The sequence below is a fragment of the Trachypithecus francoisi genome, unplaced genomic scaffold, assembly GCF_009764315.1.
Source record: "Trachypithecus francoisi isolate TF-2019V2 unplaced genomic scaffold, Tfra_2.0 Lachesis_group18, whole genome shotgun sequence".
Classification (NCBI taxonomy): domain Eukaryota; kingdom Metazoa; phylum Chordata; class Mammalia; order Primates; family Cercopithecidae; genus Trachypithecus; species Trachypithecus francoisi.
This window is the reverse complement of record NW_022681463.1, coordinates 1,717,019-1,741,263: the sequence shown is the minus strand read 5'-3', so window position 1 is coordinate 1,741,263 and position 24,245 is coordinate 1,717,019. Positions and strand designations below refer to the sequence as shown.

General features: G+C 52.2%; 1 protein-coding gene across 2 annotated transcripts in view; it reads left to right on the top strand.

Annotated features, from left to right (window-relative positions):
* The first annotated feature begins 551 nt into the window (after nucleotides 1-551).
* Nucleotides 552-24,245, top strand: part of TMEM255B (transmembrane protein 255B) — a 41,022-nt gene continuing 17,328 nt past the window's right edge. Inside the window, exons 1-3 of one of the 2 annotated variants that reach the window (XM_033177124.1) lie at nucleotides 552-695; nucleotides 5,809-5,951; nucleotides 9,415-9,477. In XM_033177124.1, coding sequence (XP_033033015.1) covers nucleotides 650-695; nucleotides 5,809-5,951; nucleotides 9,415-9,477 — 252 coding nt within the window. In that variant the 5' untranslated portion in view covers nucleotides 552-649. Of the gene's footprint in view, nucleotides 696-5,005; nucleotides 5,132-5,808; nucleotides 5,952-9,414; nucleotides 9,478-24,245 lie in introns of those variants that run through there. The other variant, XM_033177123.1, reaches the window with a different exon arrangement.

The window sequence follows — 24,245 nt, the reverse complement described above, 5'->3', positions numbered from 1 at the left end:
CGGCCCCGTGTTTCCCTGCCCTTCTTTCCAGCCGCAGATTTTACTCAGAACAACTTCAGTGCTGTGGACACAAAAACGTAGGCCTTGGAGAGGCCGGTCAGCCCTGCCTGGGGCTGCTGAGTGAGGTGTCAGATGCGTTTGTTCCTCGTTTACTGATTCCTCGCAGACTGGGTTGTATGTGCCACCCACTGAACACAGAGATCCAGGGCTGGCCGGCCCTGTGGCCCCGAGGAGCTCCGTCACCGGCCAGTGGGGAGGCGAACCCGTGGTGAGCAACCCCGAGGCACTGCCAAGGGCTGAGCGTGGCGCCAGCAGCGGGAGGCCCGGGGTCACCGTCCCAGGCCGGGCTCCGACCCGAGTCCGCAGGGTCCTCTCCAGGCACCTTCCATCTGGGTCTGGCTTCCACTCCTGGCCTCGGCGTCCTGATGTCCAGAAACCAGGGGCGGCTGGAGGGGGTGGAGCGGAGAAGCGGGAGCGGGGGCAGCCGGGGAGGGAGAAGAAACGGGCGAGAAGGGAGAGGAGGGCGAGGAAGGGCGCGAGGCGGGCGGAGCGCGGGGAGGCGCAGGGGCGGGAAGGGGCGGCGCCGCGAGGGCGGCTCCTGGCGGCCGGACCGGGCTGTGGCCCCGGGAGAGCCGGGTGGGGCCTCGGGATGCAGCCGCCGGTGCCCGGGCCCCCGGGCCTGCTGGACGCCGCAGGTGAGCGCGGGGCTGGGGGCGTCTCTCGGCTGCTGCGGGGGAGCGTGGGGACCCCGGGGCTGGGGGTGCAGGTCCCCGGCCGGCCCGGGCAGAACCTGTGCAGAGACGCGCCCGCGGTCCGGGCCCTGCGCCTCCTTCGAGCTCTGTCTTTGGAACACTTTGCACTTCGCACGGGGTAGGGCGTCCGTGCGTTCGTCCGTCCGTTCGTTCTCCTCCCTCTGCCTCCTCCGCCTTTGCCTTTCTCTGGCCCTGTCCGTTCCTCTTCGCCTCTCTCCTGTTCTGTTTCATGAGGAAGAACAGGCGCCCCGAAGTGCGCTCCTTCCCCGTCTCTTCCGTGCATTCCAACCTACACCGCTCCCCGGGAAGCTTCCTTTCCAAGAGCCAGGTCGCCTTTGCCTGTGGGAACGTGCAGAGGCGCGCACGGAACCGGACCGTGTTGCTGGGTGTCAGGCCCCTCTCTCGTGCTTCTCCCCAGTGTGTTCACGGAACCCCCGGCCCTTCCACTCCCCAGATCACGCCCGAGGCAGCCTTGGAGCCCGGCCCGGGCTGGAAAACAGGAAACCTGTGGCGTGTTCGCACGTTCGCAGGTTCGCAGGTTCGCAGGCCGGGCCCGGGGACTGCGCTGGGAAGCGGCCAGGACTGGAACGATGCCGGGTGTTTTCCTGAGGGGGAGAGGGCTGCGCGGATTTCGAAACAACAGAGAAACAGAGTTCCCTAGAAAGTGAAGCTCTGACGGCTGCAGGGAGGGATGGCGCGATGTCCCGGGGGCTCTGCTGCTGCCTCAGAAATAAGCCAACACGAACTGCTGGGGATTAACCTCACAACCCTTTTACTGGGGCATCTTTGGGAAGTTTCTAAAAACCGGACGAGTTACTGTTATTTAAAATAATCAAAGAATTTGGCTTCTTTCTAGAAGAAACCACTATATACCTTCCACTCTCTAAAGCAAAATGCTCTATGGTCAAACGTATTAATGTGGATTCGACTATTAGTGTATAGTAATGATAACTATTTATTATTATTTATTAACTAGTTTTATCATTATTATATTAGAATGCCTTGAAGGTTTAAAATAGCATTTGACTTAGATTTTCTTCTGACAAAAAACTTTAAACCTGAAAACATAATACTTGGAGCCGATCTTTTTAGTATATGAAACATTGGTGTATCTGGGGTAGGGTTATGGGTCGTTTTGTTTGGAGTTGGTCTTTGCTAAAATGTATGAAGTATTGGTGTGTCTGGGGGTGGATTCTGGTTTTTCTGCTTTGGGGTATCTGGGGGTGGATTCTGGTTTTTCTGCTTTGGGATACCTGGGGGTGGATTATGGTTTGTTCTGCTTTGCCCTTCTTTGTTCACTGCCCTGGGCATGTGTAAAATCAGGACAAAAGAGAAATTGATGGCTGAGTGATTACAGTTTTACCTGGGATTATTACTTGGACACCATGACTGGTGTCCCCACATGATTAAATGGAACTCACTCTTCTTTTTGGGCGTTCCAGGCCCTGCTGGCAGGAAGGCCAGATCTTGGAACCCTTCCAAACAGTGCCTCCCATGCTTTGTGACATTCCCCTTCCTGGCTCTGTGGAGTGGAGGAAGTGGATCTGAGGGGCAGGGAGAGCCTGACCTCCAGCCTCGCGTGTCTTCCAGGCAGAACCAGGCGTGGGCACAGGCTCCTGTGGTTCAGCTCCTCCAGCTAAGGCTGGGGTGGGAGCCAGGAAGGGGAGAGCCGGTCGGGTGGGAGAACTGGGGGCTGGTGGGGAGTGACAAGGTGATATTCTGAGATATCCTAGATGGGCTGCACCTGGGGAAGACTAGAGTTAGAAAAATCAGCGCACACAATAGCGGAGAGGTAGCTGTTGGCCCATTTAGCTTCACATCTCAGAACTCCTTGCAACTCCAGTGGGAGAAGTGCTGGTTAAGAATAACTGCTATGCCATCTTAAAGTTAACACTACCCTGATGATTAGCATATGCATTACATTTATGAAAACCTATACATGAGAGCCCACGTATCATGTCCCTCTGGACGCTTATCACAATCTCAAGAGGTGGGTAAGCAGGTGCTTCTCATGACTTCCATCCTACAAATCAGGAGACTGAAGGGCCTTCATTCATTCCGTACCAGGAGCTGTGTCTATGTCCTCATCTGAGCCCTGGGAACCGGCAACAAACAAGAGAGACAGAGCTCTCGGCTCTCACAGGGCTCTCTTCTCCCAAGCTCAGAGAGATTAAACGGCCACCCAAGACCACACAGTGGGTCTGGACAGACCCAGAATGGTTTGGGTCCGGTCCCTGTAAGCTGTCTCTGCAATAGAAACCTGTGGGTAGATATTTTAGTTAATAGTCGGGGCACTTAGGAGCACTTTAATTTTCACAGTACACGTAATAGTATTTCCGCTAACGGGACGGGAACGGCAAGGAAATTATTCAGGTGATTTTAGTTATCTTTCTCCTAAGTGAAAGCCCCTTTCTGATGAAATCTGACCTTAAAATGCTTATCTCTTATGGTAATTATAAAGATATCCACCTTCTTTTCTTGAGTTTATTTTTTTGTTTCATTTTTATGCTGTGTCATGTATTTATAAAATGTATTTAAGGTTGGGAGTCTTCTTTTTGTTATCTCTATTATATCCAGAGTCAAAATATTACCATTGTGTAATTGAATGAGATGATTCGGAACCATTGCTCACGGGGGCATGGGGTGGGACCAGGGGAGCATCACTGTAACAGACACTGGATGACGGACATGTAGGCGCCAGGTCCTGGGCCACCAGCGTGGCCTTGGGGCTCCTGGAGCTGTGCTCGCCCCTTGCCCCTGTGCTCGCCACCTGCTTGTCACCCCTGTAGGCTTATTCAGCATGACCCCTGCAGAAGCCGCCTTGGGGACCCGGGGGGCGCAGGCATGGCCCTGGCTGCAGGGACCCCACACCGCACGTGTTCCTGAGGCTGGATGTGGGAATTGCTCCCTGGACTGCACTGGGCTGCAGCCTCTAATGTCTCAGTAGAGTAGCTTTCAGAAGGAGGGCCTCACTCCACACCGGTGGTGCTGTGCTGAGGGGTGCACTGTGCCACCACCAGGCCCCCCAGGGAAGGCTCTGCCCTCCACCCACTGCCTGTGGGCGATGCATCCAGAGTGCCCTGTCCCCAGCCCTGCCTAAGTTTTCTCCACTGAACCTGGCCTTTTCCAATGCCTGCAGCGTGTGCCTCTGTCTGTCTGGTGTCCCCTCTGCCTCTCACACCCGGGGACACTCTGCAGGGGCAGGGGAGAGGGGGTGACTGTGGAGAGCACAGGGGTGAGTGGAGCTACTGTGCTCAGTGTGTCTGTGCAGCAACATTTAAGAGAGGCCTTCAGGGAGTGCTTCGAGTGTCTGGCTGGGAGACAGCAGGTGCACAGGCCCTGTGGACGCTAGAACAAGCCTGTCTCTAAGGAGGCAGGAGATGGGGCGACCAGGGAGAGCCTGAGAATGCTGGCCTGCGGCCTGGAGGGTAACACCAAGGACAGTGCCACTGGCCACCTCGGTGCAGTGAGTCCGAGATGGGGGCAACCTGGCTGGCTGGTGGGAGCCAGTGGTTTATTACGTTAGCGAATGGAGTGATCTGGTCCCCTCCAAGGTGGAAGGTAAAAAGCGATTTGGGATGAGATTCTTGGGACAGGTGTAACTTTGCAAGGGTCGAGAGGCAGGCAGGGTGACTGTGCCGGGGGCTGTGCTGAGTCCGAGAGGGCCTGGAAGGAAGGCCGTGCCCCAGGCCTCGCCCTTGCTGGGTCAGCTGGATAAAAATGGCTGTCTCAGATCAGCAGAGCGAGTCTGCGTCTGCACATTGATTTATAGTTTTGCGAAACTCATTTCTGAGGACGTAACAATCCCTTCCTTGGGCGCAATAACCTTGCCTTGCCATTGAGCTCTGCTGATGGGATTGCAGAAGTGTAAATCTTTGGACATGGACCTTCTAGGATGTGGACAATGTCTGCATGGCTGTCCTGGCTGCCGGCGGCTCTCCAGTGTGCTGTCTGCTCTCCCTGCACATGTGCACTCACACATGTGCACACACACAAATGTTGATTTTCAAAATCTTGGAGTAGGAAGACTTTACCATGGTTTTTAAAAATCCCCTATTTTGTTTGGAGTCACACAGGGATCAAAATGATTTAGTTTTCAAAAAATAAAACAAAGCAAAACAGATGGCACAGCTGGATGGCTGCTGGGTGTGTTCCTCTCTCCCTGCCCCTCCCCTGGCGGCAGCCCCCTCCCCCTCCGGGTGCAGCTGTGATAGGCGGGTAGAGAGGGTGTGTCCGTGAGCCAATGGTGATGATAAAACAGTAAACAAAAGATGCTCCCGTCCTCCCGGGGACACCAAGGGGAGAACGTCAGAGGAAGAGGCAGCCAATGGGATGGAGTCCCTTCTCGTTTGCTTTCTTGAGTTCTGTGACAGAATTAGGTTTGGCCGCAAATACCAGGCTCTCCAGTATAGTGGCTTAAGATCCAGAGATTTTATTCTGTTATCTAATGGAAGTTGGGGGTGGTCCCCGAGGTGGGCCGGGAGGCAGGTGGGAAGTTAGGGGTGGTCCCCGAGGTGGGCCGGGAGGCAGGTGGGAAGTTGGGGGTGGTCCCCGAGGTGGACCGGGAGGCAGGCGGGGATGGAAGTTGGGGGTGGTCCCCGAGGTGGACCGGGAGGCAGGCGGGGATGGAAGTTGGGGGTGGTCCCCGAGGTGGACCGGGAGGCAGGCGGGATGGAAGTTGGGGGTGGTCCCCGAGGTGGACCGGGAGGCAGGCGGGGATGGAAGTTGGGGGTGGTCCCCGAGGTGGACCGGGAGGCAGGCGGGGATGGAAGTTGGGGGTGGTCCCTAAGGTGGGCCAGGAGGCAGGCGGGATGGAAGTTAGGGGTGGTCCCCGAGGTGGACCGGGAGGCAGACGGGGATGGAAGTTGGGGGTGGTCCCTAAGGTGGACCGGGAGGCAGGTGGGAAGTTGGGGGTGGTCCCCGAGGTGGGCCGGGAGGCAGGTGGGGATAGTGCATCCCAGGACCCCGGGCAACAGAGCTCGGCCCAGAGCCTACCGGGCTGACACCCGTCCGAGCCTGAGCCCTCACTGACAGGTCCTCGCCTTTTTCCCCACAGAAGGGCTTTCGAGGAGGAAGAAGACGTCACTGTGGTTTGTGGGGTCTCTGCTGCTGGTGTCTGTCTTCATAGTGACCGTCGGGCTGGCTGCCACCACCAGGACGGAGAACGTGACCGTGGGGGGCTACTACCCAGGGATCATTGTGAGTGCACTGAGCGGGCGGCCTGGGCCGGGGAGGGCAGGGTGGCGTGTGGCTGTCTCAGGGTGGAGCCCATGCCAGCTCACAGGGCTGGGGCTGAAGGTGGGGAGGAGGCTTTGATCGGTGCTTGTGGTCGGGGTTACGGCCCCCACAGACGTGCACATTCCAATCCCCAGGACCTGGGACGGTGGCAGGTCCAAGGCAGAGGGGGATTTGGGTTGAGGTCCAAGCTGACCGTGAAATAGGGCCAGGTGCCCTCCGTCGTCCAGGTTGGCCTGATGTGGTCACAGGGTGACCAGGGCGTGGGAGGGGGGCCAGAGCCTGGCGACGGGAAATGTCCAAGGTGGAGGAGGGGCCAGGAGCCCAGGATGTCCGAAAAGGCCGGACACAGCCTCCCCCAGCATCCCAGAAGGGTTTTACCCTGAGGAACCAGGTCGACCACCATAGCTGTGGAACCATGGAAGGGGAAAGTGACTTTAAACGATTCCTGCCAAGAAGTGATGGATCACAGATTGTATTAGTGACGCCATCATGTGGGAAGGGCCAGAGGGTGGTGGTGCTGACCTCATCCACCTCGCAGGCCAGATTTTGGACAGTAAGGCGGCGAGGTAAATTGATGGTAACCTAATTGGCAAGAATTGGTCACCCGGATTTGAAAGTATCAAGGTTTTTTGAACTATGAAATTACGTCCTCTGTCGTTAGCAAAAAAATTTGTCCTAAGTGGCTGTGTTCTGCGCAGTGAACCTCTGTCGGAGTGGCTGGGATCTGCTGCAATGCCCTTCACGTGCCCCAGAGCCCGGTTGCTATGTCATGAAGTGCTAAAGCAAGATCTTAAAATGCGGCTTCTTCAATCTCGTTACTCTCACCTGAAGTACTACCAAGATTCGTAATAATATTGATGACAGTCAGCAAAGATGAAAGATTTTTGGCACTCAGTATTTAGAAATATTTTACAAATATTGTTTATTTCACCTTTATATTTTCCTTTGTTTAATCTTAAGGTGTGCCTTATACGTCTACACTATCTACCTGTGTGTAGTTTATAAATAAACATATACAAATAGTATCTGTGCAGAAAAAGCTTTATCAGTAAAATTGCAAGAGGCCAATGGTGTGGGGACCCTGGCCTCATGCGAGGGGCTTTTCTGCTTCCTGGGCAGAGAGGGGAGCCCGGAGGGCAAGTGGCTGTGAGGAGGGACCTCCCAAGTGATTTGCAGAATATGAAGATCAACCTTGAGTAGCTGTTTTTCTTTTGTTTGTTCTCAAGCTTATTTAAGAGCTCCCTCAAAATACCGTAATCAAAAACATCAATGGCTAATGCTCGAGCTGTGCTCTATAAAGAATCTACTTGCTGGGCGGTGAATTAACGCTGTGCTGACCAGGTTGAAATGACTTTAGCCCAGACAGTTCTGAGAGCCAACTAGGGAGACGACAAATCAAATCAGCCTCAAGGAAATGTGGCTAAGAGTCATTTCTGTGGAGACTCGCGCCAATGTAGAGGCTTCAGAGAAAAAGCTGATCTCAGAAGAAGCGGCCAGAACATGAAAACATCTCAACATTTTGAAGAAAGGTGTGTTTTTTTCAAATCCCCCAAAAATAAAACGTAGTGAAACATATATTTTTTTTTTTTTTTTTTTTTTTTTGAGGTGGAGTCTCGCTCTGTCGCCCGGACTGGAGTGCAGTGGCCGGATCTCAGCTCACTGCAAGCTCCGCCTCCCGGTTTCCGCCATTCTCCTGCCTCAGCCTCCCGAGTAGCTGGGACTACAGGCGCCCGCCACCTCGCCCGGCTAGTTTTTGTATTTTTAGTAGAGACGGGGTTTCACCGTATTAGCCAGGATGGTCTCGATCTCCTGACCTCGTGATCCGCCCGTCTCGGCCTCCCAAAGTGCTGGGATTACAGGCTTGAGCCACCGCGCCCGGCCTTGAAACATATATTTTAATACACGTATATTGAAGTGAAATTTTGATATTTTTGAACTGTGGTATTTGGAAGCTCAGCACATGAAGACATGCTCCTGTTACCCCTGGAGAATTCTCAAACCATTGGTGAAAGCCACATGTGTACATGTCTGTCACCACAGACGCACAGACACAATTACAGAAAAGGCAAAACTACTTACATAAAGAAGTCCGGTTTCCAGTGCATTAAACTTCACACCACAGCCCCAGGAACTCCAAGGCTGTGCCGGGCGGGATGCCCCTTCCAACGGATGCTCACTGGGAAGCGTAACCGGCCTGGCACACCTGCACGTGAGTAGGAGCCGTCTTAGGCCTCGGCCTAATCGTTGGCAGCTCCGAGTTGTCTGCGGGAGGCACTTTTGCCGGCGGCTCTGAATCAGATTTTTGGTGGGTGTTGCTGAAATGCATATTCTTCGCACTGATTTTAAAAATTCCTCTGCCAGGCAGGGCGCGGTGGCTCAAGCCTGTAATCCCAGCACTTTGGGAGGCCGAGACGGGTGGATCACGAGGTCAGAAGATCGAGACCATCCTGGCTAACACCGTGAAACCCCGTCTCTACTAAAAAATACAAAAAACTAGCCGGACGAGGTGGTGGGCGCCTGTAGTCCCAGCTACTCGGGAGGCTGAGGCAGGAGAATGGCATAAACCCAGGAGGCAGAGCTTGCAGTGAGCTGAGATTGCACCACTGTACTCCAGCCTGGGCGACAGAGTGAGACTCCGTCTCAAAAAAAAAAAAAAAAAAAAATTCCTCTGCCAGGTGCATGTCACCTGCCAGGACGGGCCCTGGGTGGAGGGAGCAGGTGCCCGGCTGCTGGCCTCTATTCTAAGAGAGCACAGTCCCATGTCTATTTCCCGACATCCTGGCATCATTTTCTGCCCAGAGCTGGGGCTTCCTGTGGAGCAAGGGGGCTCCGCTGGACCCCTGTGGCCTGTCCTGCAGCCCGGGGCCTCTCTGCACCTGGCCCAGGAGCCGTTTCCCCACACCAGGCACCTCCCCGCTGACGGCCTGCCCTGCTCACTCTCCCGAAGCAGCAGCCACAGGTAGGCCATCTGAGCAGGTGTCACAGGTGGCCCTGGTGCCTGGCAACCCTTCTTTTGAAACACAGCTGTAGTCTCCTAATGCCTTACCCGGGAGCCATGCTCAGGGCATCTCAGGCCTGGAGAAGACGGGGCAGGTGTTGGTGCTTGGTGGCCTTGGGTCTCCGAGAAGATGTCGTCTCTGGGGGACGAGTGGGATCCTCTCTTACCGCACGGTCACAAGCCAAACGGACGCATCAGTAAAAACCCCTGAGTAGAGAAGACAGGATGGGTGACGTTGCAGAGACGCCCGCCCAACGCCAGCAGACGCACCTGATGCTCAGTGGTTGAGGTTCTTGAGGTGGGGATGTCTGGCCTTCGTCCCTGGATAAAATGCCTTTGAGGGTGGGATATTTGCTGTTAAATGTCGGTGTTAAGCTTCCAGGAATGCTAATGAGTGTTTCTCTCTCCTTCTTCCTTTGGTTTTAGCTCGGCTTCGGATCTTTCTTAGGAATTATTGGCATCAACTTGGTGGAGAATAGAAGGCAAATGGTGAGAAAGTACATTGCTTCTTTCAAATGTGGGGAGGTGGGGATCATGAGCCCTTCATCAGGGGATGGTACAGCTGCGCTGGGGCTCTGAGAAGAGTTAGCCCCACCTCCCCAACACATTGGTGTCTACGGGACCAGCTCTGAGGTTCCCGGACTGTGGCCTGCACAGTCCTGGGTGCAGGGTTCAGCGGGTACCATTCACACCTTAGTCTAAGCGAGCATGGCCCTGGGTTGCTGGTGCATCAACCTCACGTGGTGTGCAGCCACCAATGGTGAGGGCTGGGAAGCTCAGGGAGTGCATGAAGTTTGGGACGGGGGTGGCAAATTAAGTTAAGTCCTAGTGTGTAAAGTTCAGGCAAAAACATGTGCACAAGCCTTTCTTCCTTTTGAACCAGTGGCTCTAGAGTCCTGTTTTTCATCTGAGTTTGGCTGTTTATCTTGCCCAGACTAAGGAGAGGTAAAGACATAAAACCAGGAGGGAGCCCCTAGTTCACACGGCAGCGATGCAGAGTGAAATCTAGATGCTGCCAGTCCGTGATGTTAGTGGCTGCATGCGTGGCAACAGCGTTCAGGTTCAGCTGGAGTCCGTTTTGTTGATGCACTGCTTTGGGGACTGTAACTTTAAAAACAAAAACTGGTTAATGTTGACAGTTCACGGTGGCATCCAGGATTGAATTTTAAGAACAGGGTTTAGAGGGGAGGTATTTGGGCCACTTCTGCCTCATCTCCCAGTTGTTGCCTCAGACCAGGCTGGAGTTGTCATCTCTTCCCTGTGCTGGCTGTCAGCTTATTGTATCATCCAGTGTGCAAATGACCTGTGTCGGGTCCCCAACCCCTGCCTGCTCCCAGTTCCCAGGCTGAGAGGGAGGGTGTGATGGCTGGGCCGTGGTGTGTGCCCCCGGAACCCTGTGTATTAGCCTGTTTTCACGCGGCTGATAAAGACATGCCCAAGACTGAGTAATTGACAAAAGGAAGAGGTTTAATTGGACTTAGAGTTCCACGTGGCTGGGGAAGCCTCACTGTCATGGCAGAAGGCAACGAGGAGCAAGTCATGTCTTACGTGGATGGCAGCAGGCAAAGAGAGAGCGTGTGCAGGAAACTCCCCCTTATAATAACCATCAGATGGTGTGAGACTCACTGTCATGAGAACAGCACGGGAAAGACCTGCCCCCAAGATTCAATTGCCTCCCACCAGGTCCCTCCCACAACACGTGAGGATTCAAGGTGAGATTCGGGTGAGGACGCAGCCAAGCCAGATCACCCCATATGGAACCCAGCAAACTCCCACTGCTGCCCCGGAGACTGACCCTTGGGCAGATGGAGCCTCATCGTGTGAGGGTGGGAGGTCCCTGGAGGGTTGGGGGGTGGCTGCAGAGACATTGGGATTCTGGTAGAGCAAAGTGTTCTGTTCTGTGTATTGGAGACAGTGTGCTCTGCAGGACGAGCTGCTGTTCTTCGCTAGCAGTTGCAAAGCGATGGAGAGATAGCCCCGGCATTTCCTCTCCCACCCACCCCCTGTTGTTGGCTCCCGACGGTGGGTGTCACAGCTGACCAGGGTGGGCGAAGGCCTCACACACACCAGTCTGCAGAATGGCGTTGGAAACAGAGGCCACCTTTGGGAGCCAGTATGCCCCCATGATAGTCTCTAGACAGCATCTCTTCAGAGTCTGGGGCTGCTTGGTGCCTGCAGGGAGTTGAGTGGACCTGGGGATGGAAGGCCTCCTGAAGGTTTTTCCGTAAGATTTCCCCAAAGAGGCAGAAGCTGGGTATGAAGCTGAGCTTTAATGATGCACAGGATGGGTGGGCAGTGTGGGTCTGTTTTTCTTTCCTTTTAAAAAAATGGCTTTAATGAGATATAGTCCACATTCCATATAACTCACCCATTTAAAGCACACAGTTCAGTGGTTTTTAGGTATTCACAGATACGTGAACCATCAGCACAGCCAGTGTTAAAACATGAATCACCTCAGCAAGAAACCCACACCCTTCTGTTAGCACCTACCGACCCAGCCTAAGCAACCAGGAATCAGCTCCTATCTCTGTAGATTCCTACTCTGGGCTTATGTGTGGAGGGAGTAACAAGTAATATGTGGTCTGTGTCTGGTGTCTGGCACTGCGCATTGTGTCTTTAAACTTCCTCCGAATTTCCTTGCTTTCTATGGCTGAATAATAATCCACTATATGGGCCAGACACGGTGGCTCATGCCTGTAATCTCAGCACTTTGGGAGGCCAAGGTGGGTGGATCACGAGTTCAGGAGTTCAAGACCAGCCTGACCAACATGGTGAAACCTCATCTCTACTAAAAATACAAAATTAGCCGGGCGCAGTGGTGCGCACCTGTAATCCCAGCTACTCAAGAGGCTGAGGCAGGAGAATCACTTGAACTTGGGGGGCAGGGGTTGCGGTGAGCCGAGATTGCGCCATTGCACTCCAGCCTGGGTGACAGAGCAAGACTCCGTCTCAAATAATAATAATAATGATAATAATAATAATAATCCACTGTACAGATGTGCCACACGTATCCATTCACCAGTTGATGGACATTACAGCTGTTTCCATCCTTTAGTGCTTGTGAATAATGCTGCTGTGAATATTTGTACATAGGTTTCTGTGTGAAAACGCATTTTCATTTCTTTGGGCATGTACCTAGGAGTGGAACTGCTGGGTCATACAGTAATGCTGTTTCATCATTTGAGGAATTGCCACACTGTTTTCCAAAGTGGCTGCCCTATGTTACATTCCCACAGACAGGCATGAGGGCTCCAGTTCCTCCACTCCCTCACCAGCACTCGTCACTCTCTGACTGTTATTGATTCTAGCCATCTAATGTGTGTTAAGTGGTATCTCATCGTGGTTTTGGTTGCATTTCCCTGATGATTAGTGAAGTTGAGCATCTCTTCATGTGCCTTTGGCCATTTGCATATGTTCTTGGAAAAATGTCTGTTCATTTCCTTTGCTCATTTTTATATTGGACTGCCTTTTCCTGTTGAGTCATCAGAGTCATTTATGTATTCTAGAAACAAGTCCCTTCTCAGATATGTGATTTGCAAATATTTCTTCAAATTCTGTACATTGCCTTTTCACTTTCTTAATGGCGTCCTTGGAGGCACAAAAGTTTTTAATTTTGGTGAACTCTAATTTGTTTTTTCTTTTGTTGTCCGTGCTTTTGGTGTCATATCTAAGAATCTTTTGCAAATCTAAGGACATGAAGATTTACCCCTAGAGTTTTCTACAAGAGTTTTATAGTTTTAACTCTTCCATCTGGGTTTGTGATCCACTTTGAGTTAACTTTTGTGTATGGTATGAGGTAGGGGTTATTATAGCTTTAACTCTTCCATCTGGTTCTGTGTTCCACCTTGAGTTAACTTTCTTCATGGTGTGAGGTAGGGACCCATGTTCATGCATTTGTGGACATCCAGTTGTCCAAGCACCATTTGCTGAAAAGACTGTTCTTTTCACATTGAATGGTCTTCGCACCCTCATTGAAAATTAATTGGCCATAGATATATGGGTTTATTTGTGGATTTTTAATTATATTCTTTTAATCTGTATGTCTTTGCTTGTGCTGGTACCACAGTCTTGATTACTGTAGCTTTATAGTTAGTTTGAAATAAGGGCTGGTGAGTCTCCCAGCTTTGTTCTTTTTCAGGATTATTTTGGCAATTCTGAATCCCTTGCCATTCCATATGAATTTTAGAATCAACTGGTCAATTTCTACAAGGAAGCCAGCTGGGATTCTGGTAGGGATGTGTTGATTCTGTAGCTCAGTGTAGGGAGTATAACCATTTTAATGTTAAGTATCCCAATCCATGAACATGGAATGCTTTCCCAGTTATTTAGACCTTCTTTAGTTTTTAAAAACAATATTTTGTAGTTTTTAGAGTGTAAGTTTTGTATCAAATTTACTTATTCTTCAGTGTTTATCAAATGAGGTACTTACCGAATTAAATTTATTCTTAAGTACTTTATTCTTTCTGAGGCTATTTTGAGTGGAATTGTTTTCTTAATTTAACTTCTGGGTTGTCCATTGCAAGTGTTTAGAAATACAATTGACTTTTTATGTTGATCTAATATCTGCAGCCCTGTGGAACTCATTTCTTTCTTCTAGTAGTTGTTTAAAAAATTGATTCCTTAGGATTTTTTTTAATCTACTAGAGTATGTCAAATAGAAATACTTTTGCTTCTTCCTTTCCAATCTGGATGCGGGGGGACCATTTCTATGGCTTCGGTAAAAGCACATGGGTACTGGAATGACAGGATAAAGACCCAGGAGTGACGACCACTGCCAGAGCTGTGTGGTGTTCACCTGTCCATGGGCTTCCCTCACCTGGGTAAGGAGGGCACCCAGATGCCCCAGACCAGAGCCTCTGAGGGGTTGTCTGTGATGCCTGTGCAAGCTCATTTCTGCCTTTTCAGGAGAGGGATTCTTCTGGGTTAATGTTGTATAGTGAACCCATATTTCACAATCTCACATTAATTTAATACTTGTGGTAGCTGGAACCTGGCTGCCATGACTGCTACGTGATCCTAGGAAACTTACTGAAGTATTTCAGCCTCAGTTTCTTCATTTGCATGGTGGCTGGGAACATTTGCGCCAATGCACATGAGAATGTCTTGTTCATGACAGGTTTTGAGAAAACAGTGGCCATTGTTCTACACTGGTTTTAAGTGCATAGATGTCAGAACATTCAAGTTATTTCAAAAGGCAGCAAGGCAGGCTGTGAATGTCAGCTAGAGAGAGAACGAGTGTATTTCCAATGCTTCCAGATACACATGAACACTTTTTTTCTCGATTTATTTTTATTTTAAATTTTTACCATTGAAAGCTTTAAGCACATACAAGGGTGAAGAGAATCGCGTAATGAACCCTCTGTGCCCCCCACCCAACTCCATCACTTGTCTAGTTCACCCCCAGCCTGCTTCTTCTCTTCCCATGTTGTTCAGAAGCAAATGCCAGACATGGCATCATTTCATTTATAAAGATTTCACTCTGTTCACTTAAGGGATGGAATCTGATCATTAGAAATGGCTTCACCATTATCCCTACCCATTATCATGTTAGTCTCCGGTGACATCTGAAGAATGCCCCAAATCACATCAGCTTTAGATATTTTTCCACTGCTGAATGAGTTACTGTTTGCTCCTCACCCAAGCAGACATATGAATCATTGATTTCAGGAAGAGCTCTGTAAGCTGATACAATCCCACAGGTCCCACAGGGATGGGAAAGGGAAGGGCATAAAACAGTGTTAACTGGCGATTCTCCTGTGCCCCACGTACGTGCACATGCACAGACACACATGATACACTCCACACAGTACAAAACACATGCATGCCACACACCACACACACACACCATACACTACACACAACACATGACACACACACCACACAGTACACACAACACACGACACACACACCACACACCACACAAACGACACACACCACACAGTACACACCACATACACCACACACAATAGACACACCCCACACAACACACATCACAGATGACACACACACCACACAATACACACCACATATACCACACACAACACACAATACACAACACACACTCCACACAATACACTCCACACACCACATACAACACACACAACACAACACACAATGCACACCACATACACTGCACACCACACACACCACACACAAGACACAATATACAACACACACTCTACACAATACAATACATACACCACACTACACACACCACACACCACACACACCACACATGACACACACTGCACACACGACACACCACACACTCCATGCACACCACATATACCACACACACTACACACAACACACATGGCACACACACCACACAATGCACACCACATACACTGCACACAGCACGGAATACACACTCCACACAATACACTACACACACCACACATATGACACACACACTACACAATGCACACCACGTACACTACACAAACCACATACCACACACACCACACACACCACACATACTACACACACCACACACAGCACACATATCACACACAGAAGTCTTTGGACGGAGCCCGTTTTCTCCATTCCTCTAAGTGCTGGAGGGTGAGGTGTCAGCCACCTTCCTTGCACCCCCCTAACATCTGCTCAGGGCCTCGCTGTCGTGGGAGCCCCATCAGCCTTCCTGGGGCATCGGGCCCTGCACCTTCTCCTGTGGAAGCTGCGAGGGTTTCTGCCCCTTTGGGTGGGGCTGGTGGAGAGTGGTTTCCAGGATCCCTGGATGGCAGTGTTGGGCGGCTCTGTGAGTCACGGGTGAGGACACTGTGAGGTGCTCAGGGCAAGAGCCCGTGCCAAGGCCCCACGGCCCTGAGTAGGTCCCACAAGGGCCAGGTGTTCTGGAGGACGGGCATCAGGCGGGCCCCATCCACTTGCCATCCAACCCTGGATCCCACGACCTCACCCACGGTGGGGGAGTAACTAAGGGAGTGGAGCACAGGCAGAGCACGGGCACAGGCAGCCGCACTCGCTGGGCACCCAGCTCGAGGTTGGCCCTGTCGGGCCCACAGCCTCACCACTGAGACCTTGTTCCCTGAAGCTCCTGTGGCCCTGATGGGGCCCCAGCTCTCTGTGCCTGTCAGGCACCGGGGGGTGTTTCTCTGAGGCCGGTGGCCCCACGTCCCTACCCAGAGACCATGGGACCCCTGCGGCCCCACAGGTGCCTGGAGTCAGACTTTCCCAGGTGCACGTGGCCTGTGGCATCGGGAGGTCTCTGTGCAGCCACGTGCAGCCTGTGGGCTGAGGCTGAGTCTTCCGGGCCGCCCCTCCTGGACCGTGGTGGGACCTGCCCAGGACACCAGTCCACACCTCCTCCATGCAAATGCCTCAGGCCACACCTGCAGGGGATGGGGTGAAGTTCAGAGGACCCTGTCCCATCCCCCTACTCTCTGCCCACCCAAACCCTCCAGACTTGGGTTAATTTTGGGAGAAGGGTGGGTACTGGCTCAAGGGTGGGTGAGTGGAGAGACTTGGGGGCCGCCAGCCGGGCCTTCTTTCCTGGCTGCCTGGGCATCTGCCACAGGAACTAGGTCTAGTTACAGGAAAACCAACCAAGTCCCAGGTTTTAGGCCCCTGAGCTTGGAGGACTGTGGTATCTTGCACCTGCCACTCAGGGGCCAACTTGGCGGCGCTGGTTTCTTAAACGCGCCTCTCTTCTGCGGGCAGTACCTGCCTGCTGTCATCCTCCCGACAGCCACGTCGAGCCCAGACAGGCTGAAGCCAGACCCCCACCCTGCTGCTGGCCAAGCTGTGAGCTGCACACACGACCCCACCTCAGAGCTGCCAGCTCGTCCCATGGCCACAGTGGGGTCCTATCAGACCCTCGCCTCAGGATGCCTGTTTTTTCTGCTGTCTGAGCAGCCTTGCCTCCCTGGGCATGCCTGGTTAGCAGGGGCTGGGGTGCAGCCTCCTGGACACGTGGGGCCGAGGGTGACACTCAGAGGGGTCGCTGACCTGGAGCTTCCCGACACAGTGGGCACAGGCGACCTGTTCCCATCTTGGTTTTCCCTGGGTTGTCTCCTGTCCTGATGTGTGAGCTGGTGGTGCTGACGCCCTGGTGAGCAGGAAAAGCTCCTCCTCATTCTGCAGCAGAGCCACACTCCATGCTGAGCATCCCTGACGCCCACCCGCGGGTCCCAGGAGCCAGCGCCTGCGGGTGCATTGGTTACGGAGGTAGGGATTTGCCCAGGGCCACAGGTGCTTGGGCTGTCTGCTTGTGAAGTGCTCTGTCTGAAACCAACACCTGGAATTTCTATTTTTGCTGCCACAGAAGCTGCATCCACATCTGCTTGTTTGGAAAATCCAGCTCATTTTCTGGCTGGGTCTAAATATCTTTGTGATTTTAGACAGGGCCCTGGAATTTCTAATGGAAAGCCACAGCCAGATCTGTTTCTGTGGCCACTCCACAGGGAGTTACATGTCACCAGAGCCTCGGCGTCTGTTAGAAGATGTGGTGGGATCTCTGTCTCCCTCTAGCTCTGTCTCCCTCTCTGTCTCTGTCTCCCTCTCTGTCTCTGTCTCCCTCTCTATCTCTCTTTCTCTGTCTCCCTCTTTGTCTCTGTCTCCCTCTCTATCTCTCTATCTCCCTCTCTATCTCTCTTTCTCTGTCTCCCTCTCTGTCTCTGTCTCCCTCTCTATCTCTCTGTCTCTGTCTCCTTCTCTGTCTTCCTGTCTTTCTCTGTCTCCCTCTCTATCTCTCTTTACACCCAGCACTCCTGGATTTGAACCCAGACCCAGCCTCTTGCCAGCTGTGTGAGTGTGACCTGGGTGGGGCCAACAGTGCCTGTCAAGCCTGGTGGAGTGCCTGCCGGGTTCCCAGTACAGGGCTGGACAATGGCAGAGGCTGCCAGCTCTACCCACTGACTGTGCACCCCCCAGACTGCTGTGGGGCCGAGGGGAGGCGCGGTGGCCCCGGCTGTGTCTCTGGAGGCAGCTCCCCCAGCGCTGTGCTGACTCTGAACTCAGCCCAGAAGGCAGGGGGTGCGGTGTGCGGGATGCACGTGTCTTCAGCACCTGGAACAGCTCCCGCCTGGATCCACCAGGCTTTGCTGAAAGGAGGATGGTCTTGGGACGGGAATCCCCGGGGTCCCTGCACCAGGTCCCTTGTCCTAAGGAGGGGGATGAGCCGTTTCCCCAGGTCATGGGGGGAGCGAGGGCGGCGCTTCCTGCAACTGCCTTTGCCTGTGCAGCCTGGGTGGCCTCAGACAGAGCCTTCCCGGGTGGGTGCTGTGGCTCTGCCTCCCCCTGAGTGCCTCCTCCTTGGCTGACCCTGTCATTCACAACCTGAAGCCATTGCTAACAATAACCAATCTGGGTGGTGCCGGGCAGGGCTGCGTGGTCTCTGGGGGTTTCCTGGATGACTGTGGAATTGTCAGGGCTGGCCAGGGCCACAGACAGGAGCCCACAGCTGCCTGTGCCAGGGTGGAGGGCCTGAGGGGGTGGACAGCACAAGGCTAATCCTGGGCTTGTCAGGAGATGTGGATGGGATGCGTTCCTGTAGAGGAAGGCTCGGAACAAGCTGTCCTCTGGCGGGATCAGTGCAGGACAGGTGTGTTCCCGTCTGGCAGAACCTCACAGTATAAAAAGCCGGCTGAACAGGAATCAAGTGATTTTGGGCAGGGATGGAGATGTGAGGGGTGGAAAGGGGATCTTTAGCTTCAATCTGTCATCTCCCATCAAGATGAGAGTCTGAACCTGTGTGTGTAGCTGGGTCTGCAACAAGCAATGGTATTACCTGCTGTAACGATGTAACGATGATCACCTGTGGTGCTGTGGCATCTTCTCTGGGAGTGAGTCCCGATTTCACCTGCTGTAACAATGTAACAGTGATCACCTGTAGTGCTCTGGTATCTTCTCCTGGGTGAGTCCCTATAAGGATATGACGATGATCACCTGTGGTGCTGTGGCATCTTCTCTTTGGGGCTGAGTCCCGATTTCACTCAGCTGCCTCAAGAACCTGACAGGTTTTTGTTGATCCTTTTCTAGCCTGGGCAGGGCCTCTGCTGACCCATAGAGAAGCACCCACAAATGCTCACTCCTGGCCACTGGAGTTGAAGAAAGAAGAAAGAAACACGAAAAGCAGCTCAACAAAGACAGGTTTATTTTGGAGAATAAACCCGAGAGGGCCTTCTGGCCTATTTAGGTCCAGAGTGTTTTCTCTTACAGACTGAGGGGATTTAAGGGTTCAGGGAGGGAGAGCTTATTGCAGGTTCGGAGTGTTTTGGGGTGGGGGATTTTTATGGCTGGGTTGGAAGGTTTCAGGTCAGAGGGGAGTCTGTCTTGGGGTTGGCATGTTTCTGGCCAAAGGTGTCATTTGTGGTTTATGGTCTCACTGATATTAGACATTAGGTTGATGTTTTTGGGGCTGGATTATGGGGGCTTTTAATCAAGGGGAACTTCAAATGGTGGTGTTTGTCCAAGACGGCGACGTTCCTGCTCTGTCAATCCAGACTCTATAGTTGAAAAGGATGAGGGGTGGCATGTTCTTTCTGGCTGCTTCCTGCTGAGAGAGAGTCGTCCTTACAGGCCACTGAACACAGCGTCTGTGGATACATCTAGGAGTGGAAGAGGCAGATTTGTTCCCAGAAACACTCTGTTTTGGGGGCTTAGAGGCAGCGTCTGTGGATGCATCTAGGAGTGGAAGAGGTGGATTTGTTCCCGGACACACTCTCTGTTTTGGGGGCTTAGAGGCAGTGTCTGTGGATGCATCTAGGAGTGGAAGAGGTGGATTTGTTCCCGGACACACTCTCTGTTTTGGGGGCTTAGAGGCAGCGTCTGTGGATGCATCTAGGAGTGGAAGAGGTGGATTTGTTCCCGGAAACACTCTGTTTTGGGGGCTTAGAGGCAGCGTCTGCGGATACATCGAGGAGTGGAAGAGGTGGATTTGTTCCCGGACACACTCTCTGTTTTGGGGGCTTAGAGGCAGCGTCTGCGGATACATCGAGGAGTGGAAGAGGTGGATTTGTTCCCGGACACACTCTCTGTTTTGGGGGCTTAGAGGCAGTGTCTGTGGATGCATCTAGGAGTGGAAGAGGTGGATTTGTTCCCGGACACACTCTCTGTTTTGGGGGCTTAGAGGCAGCGTCTGTGGATGCATCTAGGAGTGGAAGAGGTGGATTTGTTCCCGGAAACACTCTGTTTTGGGGGCTTAGAGGCAGCGTCTGCGGATACATCGAGGAGTGGAAGAGGTGGATTTGTTCCCGGACACACTCTCTGTTTTGGGGGCTTAGAGGCAGCGTCTGCGGATACATCGAGGAGTGGAAGAGGTGGATTTGTTCCCGGACACACTCTCTGTTTTAGGGGCTTAGAGGCAGCGTCTGCGGATACATCTAGGAGTGGAAGAGGTGGATTTGTTCCCAGACACTCTGTTTTAGGGGCTTAGAGGCAGCGTCTGCTGATACATATGTCTTCAGCTTACAGGGCTGAAGGCACAGCTTAGGTTTCAGTGATTTCCAGTTAGAAAAGTGGGGAAAAAGGAAAAATTGAAAACATTATTTTGGAGACTTGTAGCCAGAAAAATTAGACTTTAAATTGTAGAAAATCATAACAATTGAAAAATATCAGACAAGACTGGAATTTAACAACCAGGTGTGCTATAGTTTTTGAAACATAATTTTCTCTCTCCAGTTTTCCATTTTTTTTAAAAGACACAGGATAGGACTGGTTTACTTCATTATACTTGGCTTATTTGTATACAGCGCAGCAAGAATAATTATTTTTTCACATAGGCCTTTTAAATTGTCTTTGATGGAACTTTGTTTTATAGAAGGAGTCTGAGATAAGACTTTTTAAAGCTGAGCCCAGCCATGGAATTTTACCCTTAAATACCTATGAGTTGGGTGAATTCCTCTCCTGTTGAGGTTCCTGGCCTGTCAGAAACTGACATTTTTTACTTACCACAGATCAGAATCCCTGTGCAGGGATTGTGTACACAGAACGGGAGGCCAGTTTCCAAGAGTTTTATTGGCTTCATAAGTCAAGTTTGATTCCTTAAAGGAAAGCACACAAAAAGTTTTATTTTACCAAGACTTTGACCAGAATGGTCAAAGTCTTGGTAAAATAACCAGTTTCTTCAGTTGTGTCGTGTTACAAAATAGATTCTTATTGCACTTATGCAAATAATTATATTGCCATAACTTAAGAATAGTCACAAATAGTTTCCAAATTCTGGAGAAAATCAGGTAGAGAGAAACAAGCTCCAAATTTTGTTCATGGGAGTATACTAAATTGTTAAAAGCTGTCAGTAGCTCAAAAGAAGTTTCCTTGATTCTGAAAAGCAAGACAAAGGATTAGCAACATTTTAAGCAAAACGTCAAAAAGATCACTCCAGTCTCCTATTGGTTCAGTTCATGCAGTTTATTCCTGTCCTGCTTGGTATTAACGAACATTTTAGCTCTTCAAGAGTCCTGAACGTTTTTCCTCTATTCTGGTGTCACAATCTTCAAAGTTATCAGAAACCTGTTAGCATAGCTGATTATAAAACCACCTTCTAAAGAGGACCAAGACAAGACAACAATTGTTCATGGATGACAAAATGTTTTAGGGTAGCCATAAGGACACAATTGACAAGGAAATCTGTTACCTTGTGGCACACAATAATTTTAACATAACAATGATAATTATTACTGATAATGTACACTACAATTGATGAGAATTATGAGTCTCCCATAACTTTGGAACACATACCAATAACATATTTATACAAATATAGCCCAAAGAAAGCCAAACACCATTGCATATTTGACATTGATGAGCTTCTGACAGCCACATGGTGGCTACAGCTCGCCCCCAGCCCACACACTGTGGCCCCTGCCCCACCTCAGTGGGCCCCAGTCCCACTGATGTGCAGCCCCCAGCCCGTACACCGTGGCCTCTGCCCCACCTCAGCGGGCCCCAGTCCCACTGACGTGCAGCCCCCAGCACCTTCCTCCCCTCGCCTTGAGGAAATTCTGTTTATTCTTCCAGGACTGGTCCAGCCCTTCCTTCTTTCTAGGGTGCAGTGAGGCCTTCCTCGTGTGCACACCCAGAGCCCTGGTTTACGCTTTGCTACGGTGGCCATCAGACGGGGTCAGCTGCTCAAGGGGGAACCTGCCTTATCTGTCTGTTCCTGTAGCACACCGGGCAGCTGCGCCATGCGATGGGCTCTGTCATGTTTAGTCAATCGAACCAGAGCAATTAGGCAGAAGAGATTTTTAAATTGCCACAGCCTCTAGAATGTCCAAATAGAAATAAGCTTTTGGTTCAGACTCAGGCTAATGGCAGCCATGGTTTTCTGCACAGCTTCCTTCTGGGAGCACCTCAACTTTCTTTTAGGCAATCGGTGATAAAATGCCAAAAACATGGGACGCGGGAAGGGCGGGGATGCACCTATTTTGTTCATGTCTGTGCCTGCAGCACTGGGCTGGGTATCCTGTGGGGACGCTGGAGCATCCGTGATGCTCGTGAATAAGTCAGTGAGCCCAGCACTTTTCCCTTTCCAGAGGGGGAATCAGGGACCGCTAGGGGCAAGTCCAGCCCAGCAGTTCAGAGAATCCTCCGGAAGAACTCAGCGTGCCAGCTCTGCTCTGCTCTGCCTGGGGAGGTGGCGGGGGGGTGGATACAAGAGCAAGGGCTCCATCCAAGGCCACTCCGAGAACCCATGTGCTGCCCTTGGGTCTGGTGGCCACGTCCCCTTCCGCCCCCTCATGCAGCCACTGAGGGCCAGAGCTCAGGGGAGTCAGCCAGCTTCATACTAACTGCCCAGGCTTTGTTCAGACCTGCCTCTTCTCGTAAACCTAAAATACGTATTTTGGAAGTGCACGTGCTTGATGTCTGAGCTCTTAGAACGTCACGTCTGATCTGCTGTGGCAGAGGTTTCCTTAGAAGAAAGGTGCCAGCAGGTGAAAGAACCATCTCTCTCTAACTCATGCGGGGACCGTGCCCGCCTGAGACCCGTCCGAGGATGTACTGACTTTCGTGGACTCGCTCTCCGGCCTGCTGCCCCAGCCCTGCTGCCTCATCACTCACATTTAATGCAAGGCACCATCTGTGACTGTCTAGCGTGGGCTCACCAGGAAGCCGCTGATTGACAGCTCTTCCTCTGCTGAAGGATAAAAACACCCAGATTTGCAGTGAGGGTGCCCACTGTTTTAAAAAAAAGCTGCACTTTCCTCTGTAAAAGGGCTTGGCCAGCAGCATGGGGTGCCCTGGACCGGCTCTGATGGGGCTTCCAGGGAGGACCCCCAGCAGGCCTGTGGTGTGGAGGGTCAGAAGGAGGGGGGTGGGCAGGTGGCCACCACTGGCCCACGGCTTGAAAGGTTTGGACCTGCCAGCCCCTACCCGCTGCCTTCTGCTGCTGTAGGGCCTGCTGGGAACGCGTCCCACCTGTGAATTCAGTGGGTAGCGTTAGAGCCGTGGCAGATGGGCTGGATTTGGCTGCTGTTTGGGTTGCGGGTGACGATAGGTGTGCAGCACAGGGCAGAGATGGACACACAGGGCCACGCTGACATCAGGGGGAAGAGGCCACGGCAGTTCCACGTGAGGGTCACGGTGGATGAAACTCCTCTCTCCACACTTGGCTCCCTGTGGAGGAGCAAGGTCGGGGCACCTCTGCTGGGTGTCTTCACGAGTGTGTGGAGGAGGAGACCACCCTGCTCAGTCAGCTCTGCTCCGACAAGAGCTCGGTGGTCCGGACAAACACTCCTGCGCGTGCCTGGTGTGCAGGACGGGTCCAAACAGACTCAGGCTTCCCGTGTCCCCGTGCAGCGCCACGGCCCCCGAGCCACAGACTCTCCCTCTGCTGTCACCGATGGGTTCTGCTTCTCACTGGGTCCTCTTTCCCAAGCCGGCAACTCCACATCCCATCAGGATGGAGCCAAGCGAGGTGCCAACTCGGGGCCACAGTTTTCAGCGGCCATTCAGGAGGGTCTGCTCTGCCCAGCATGGTACTGAGCCAGGCACCGAGAAGAGAATGACAGCACCTGCCCCCCGCTACCCCGTCAGGCATCCATGGGGATGGAGACTCCCTGCCAGTTTTTAGGGTTAGGGCAGGACACCCCGCTTTATAGCAGAGTTTGTAGTGGCAAGAAATTGCCAACTGTTTAAATAGCCATCAGTGTGCACTGGTTCACTAATGCACTATAAACCATTGCTAGCTCCAAGCTCCAAGACCATTAGGTAAGAAAAGCAGGTTGTGCAGCAGTGTGTGAAGCTGATCCGCTGACTAAGAAGGCCTGTGGCAAGCGTGCACATGCGTGTGTGTCACG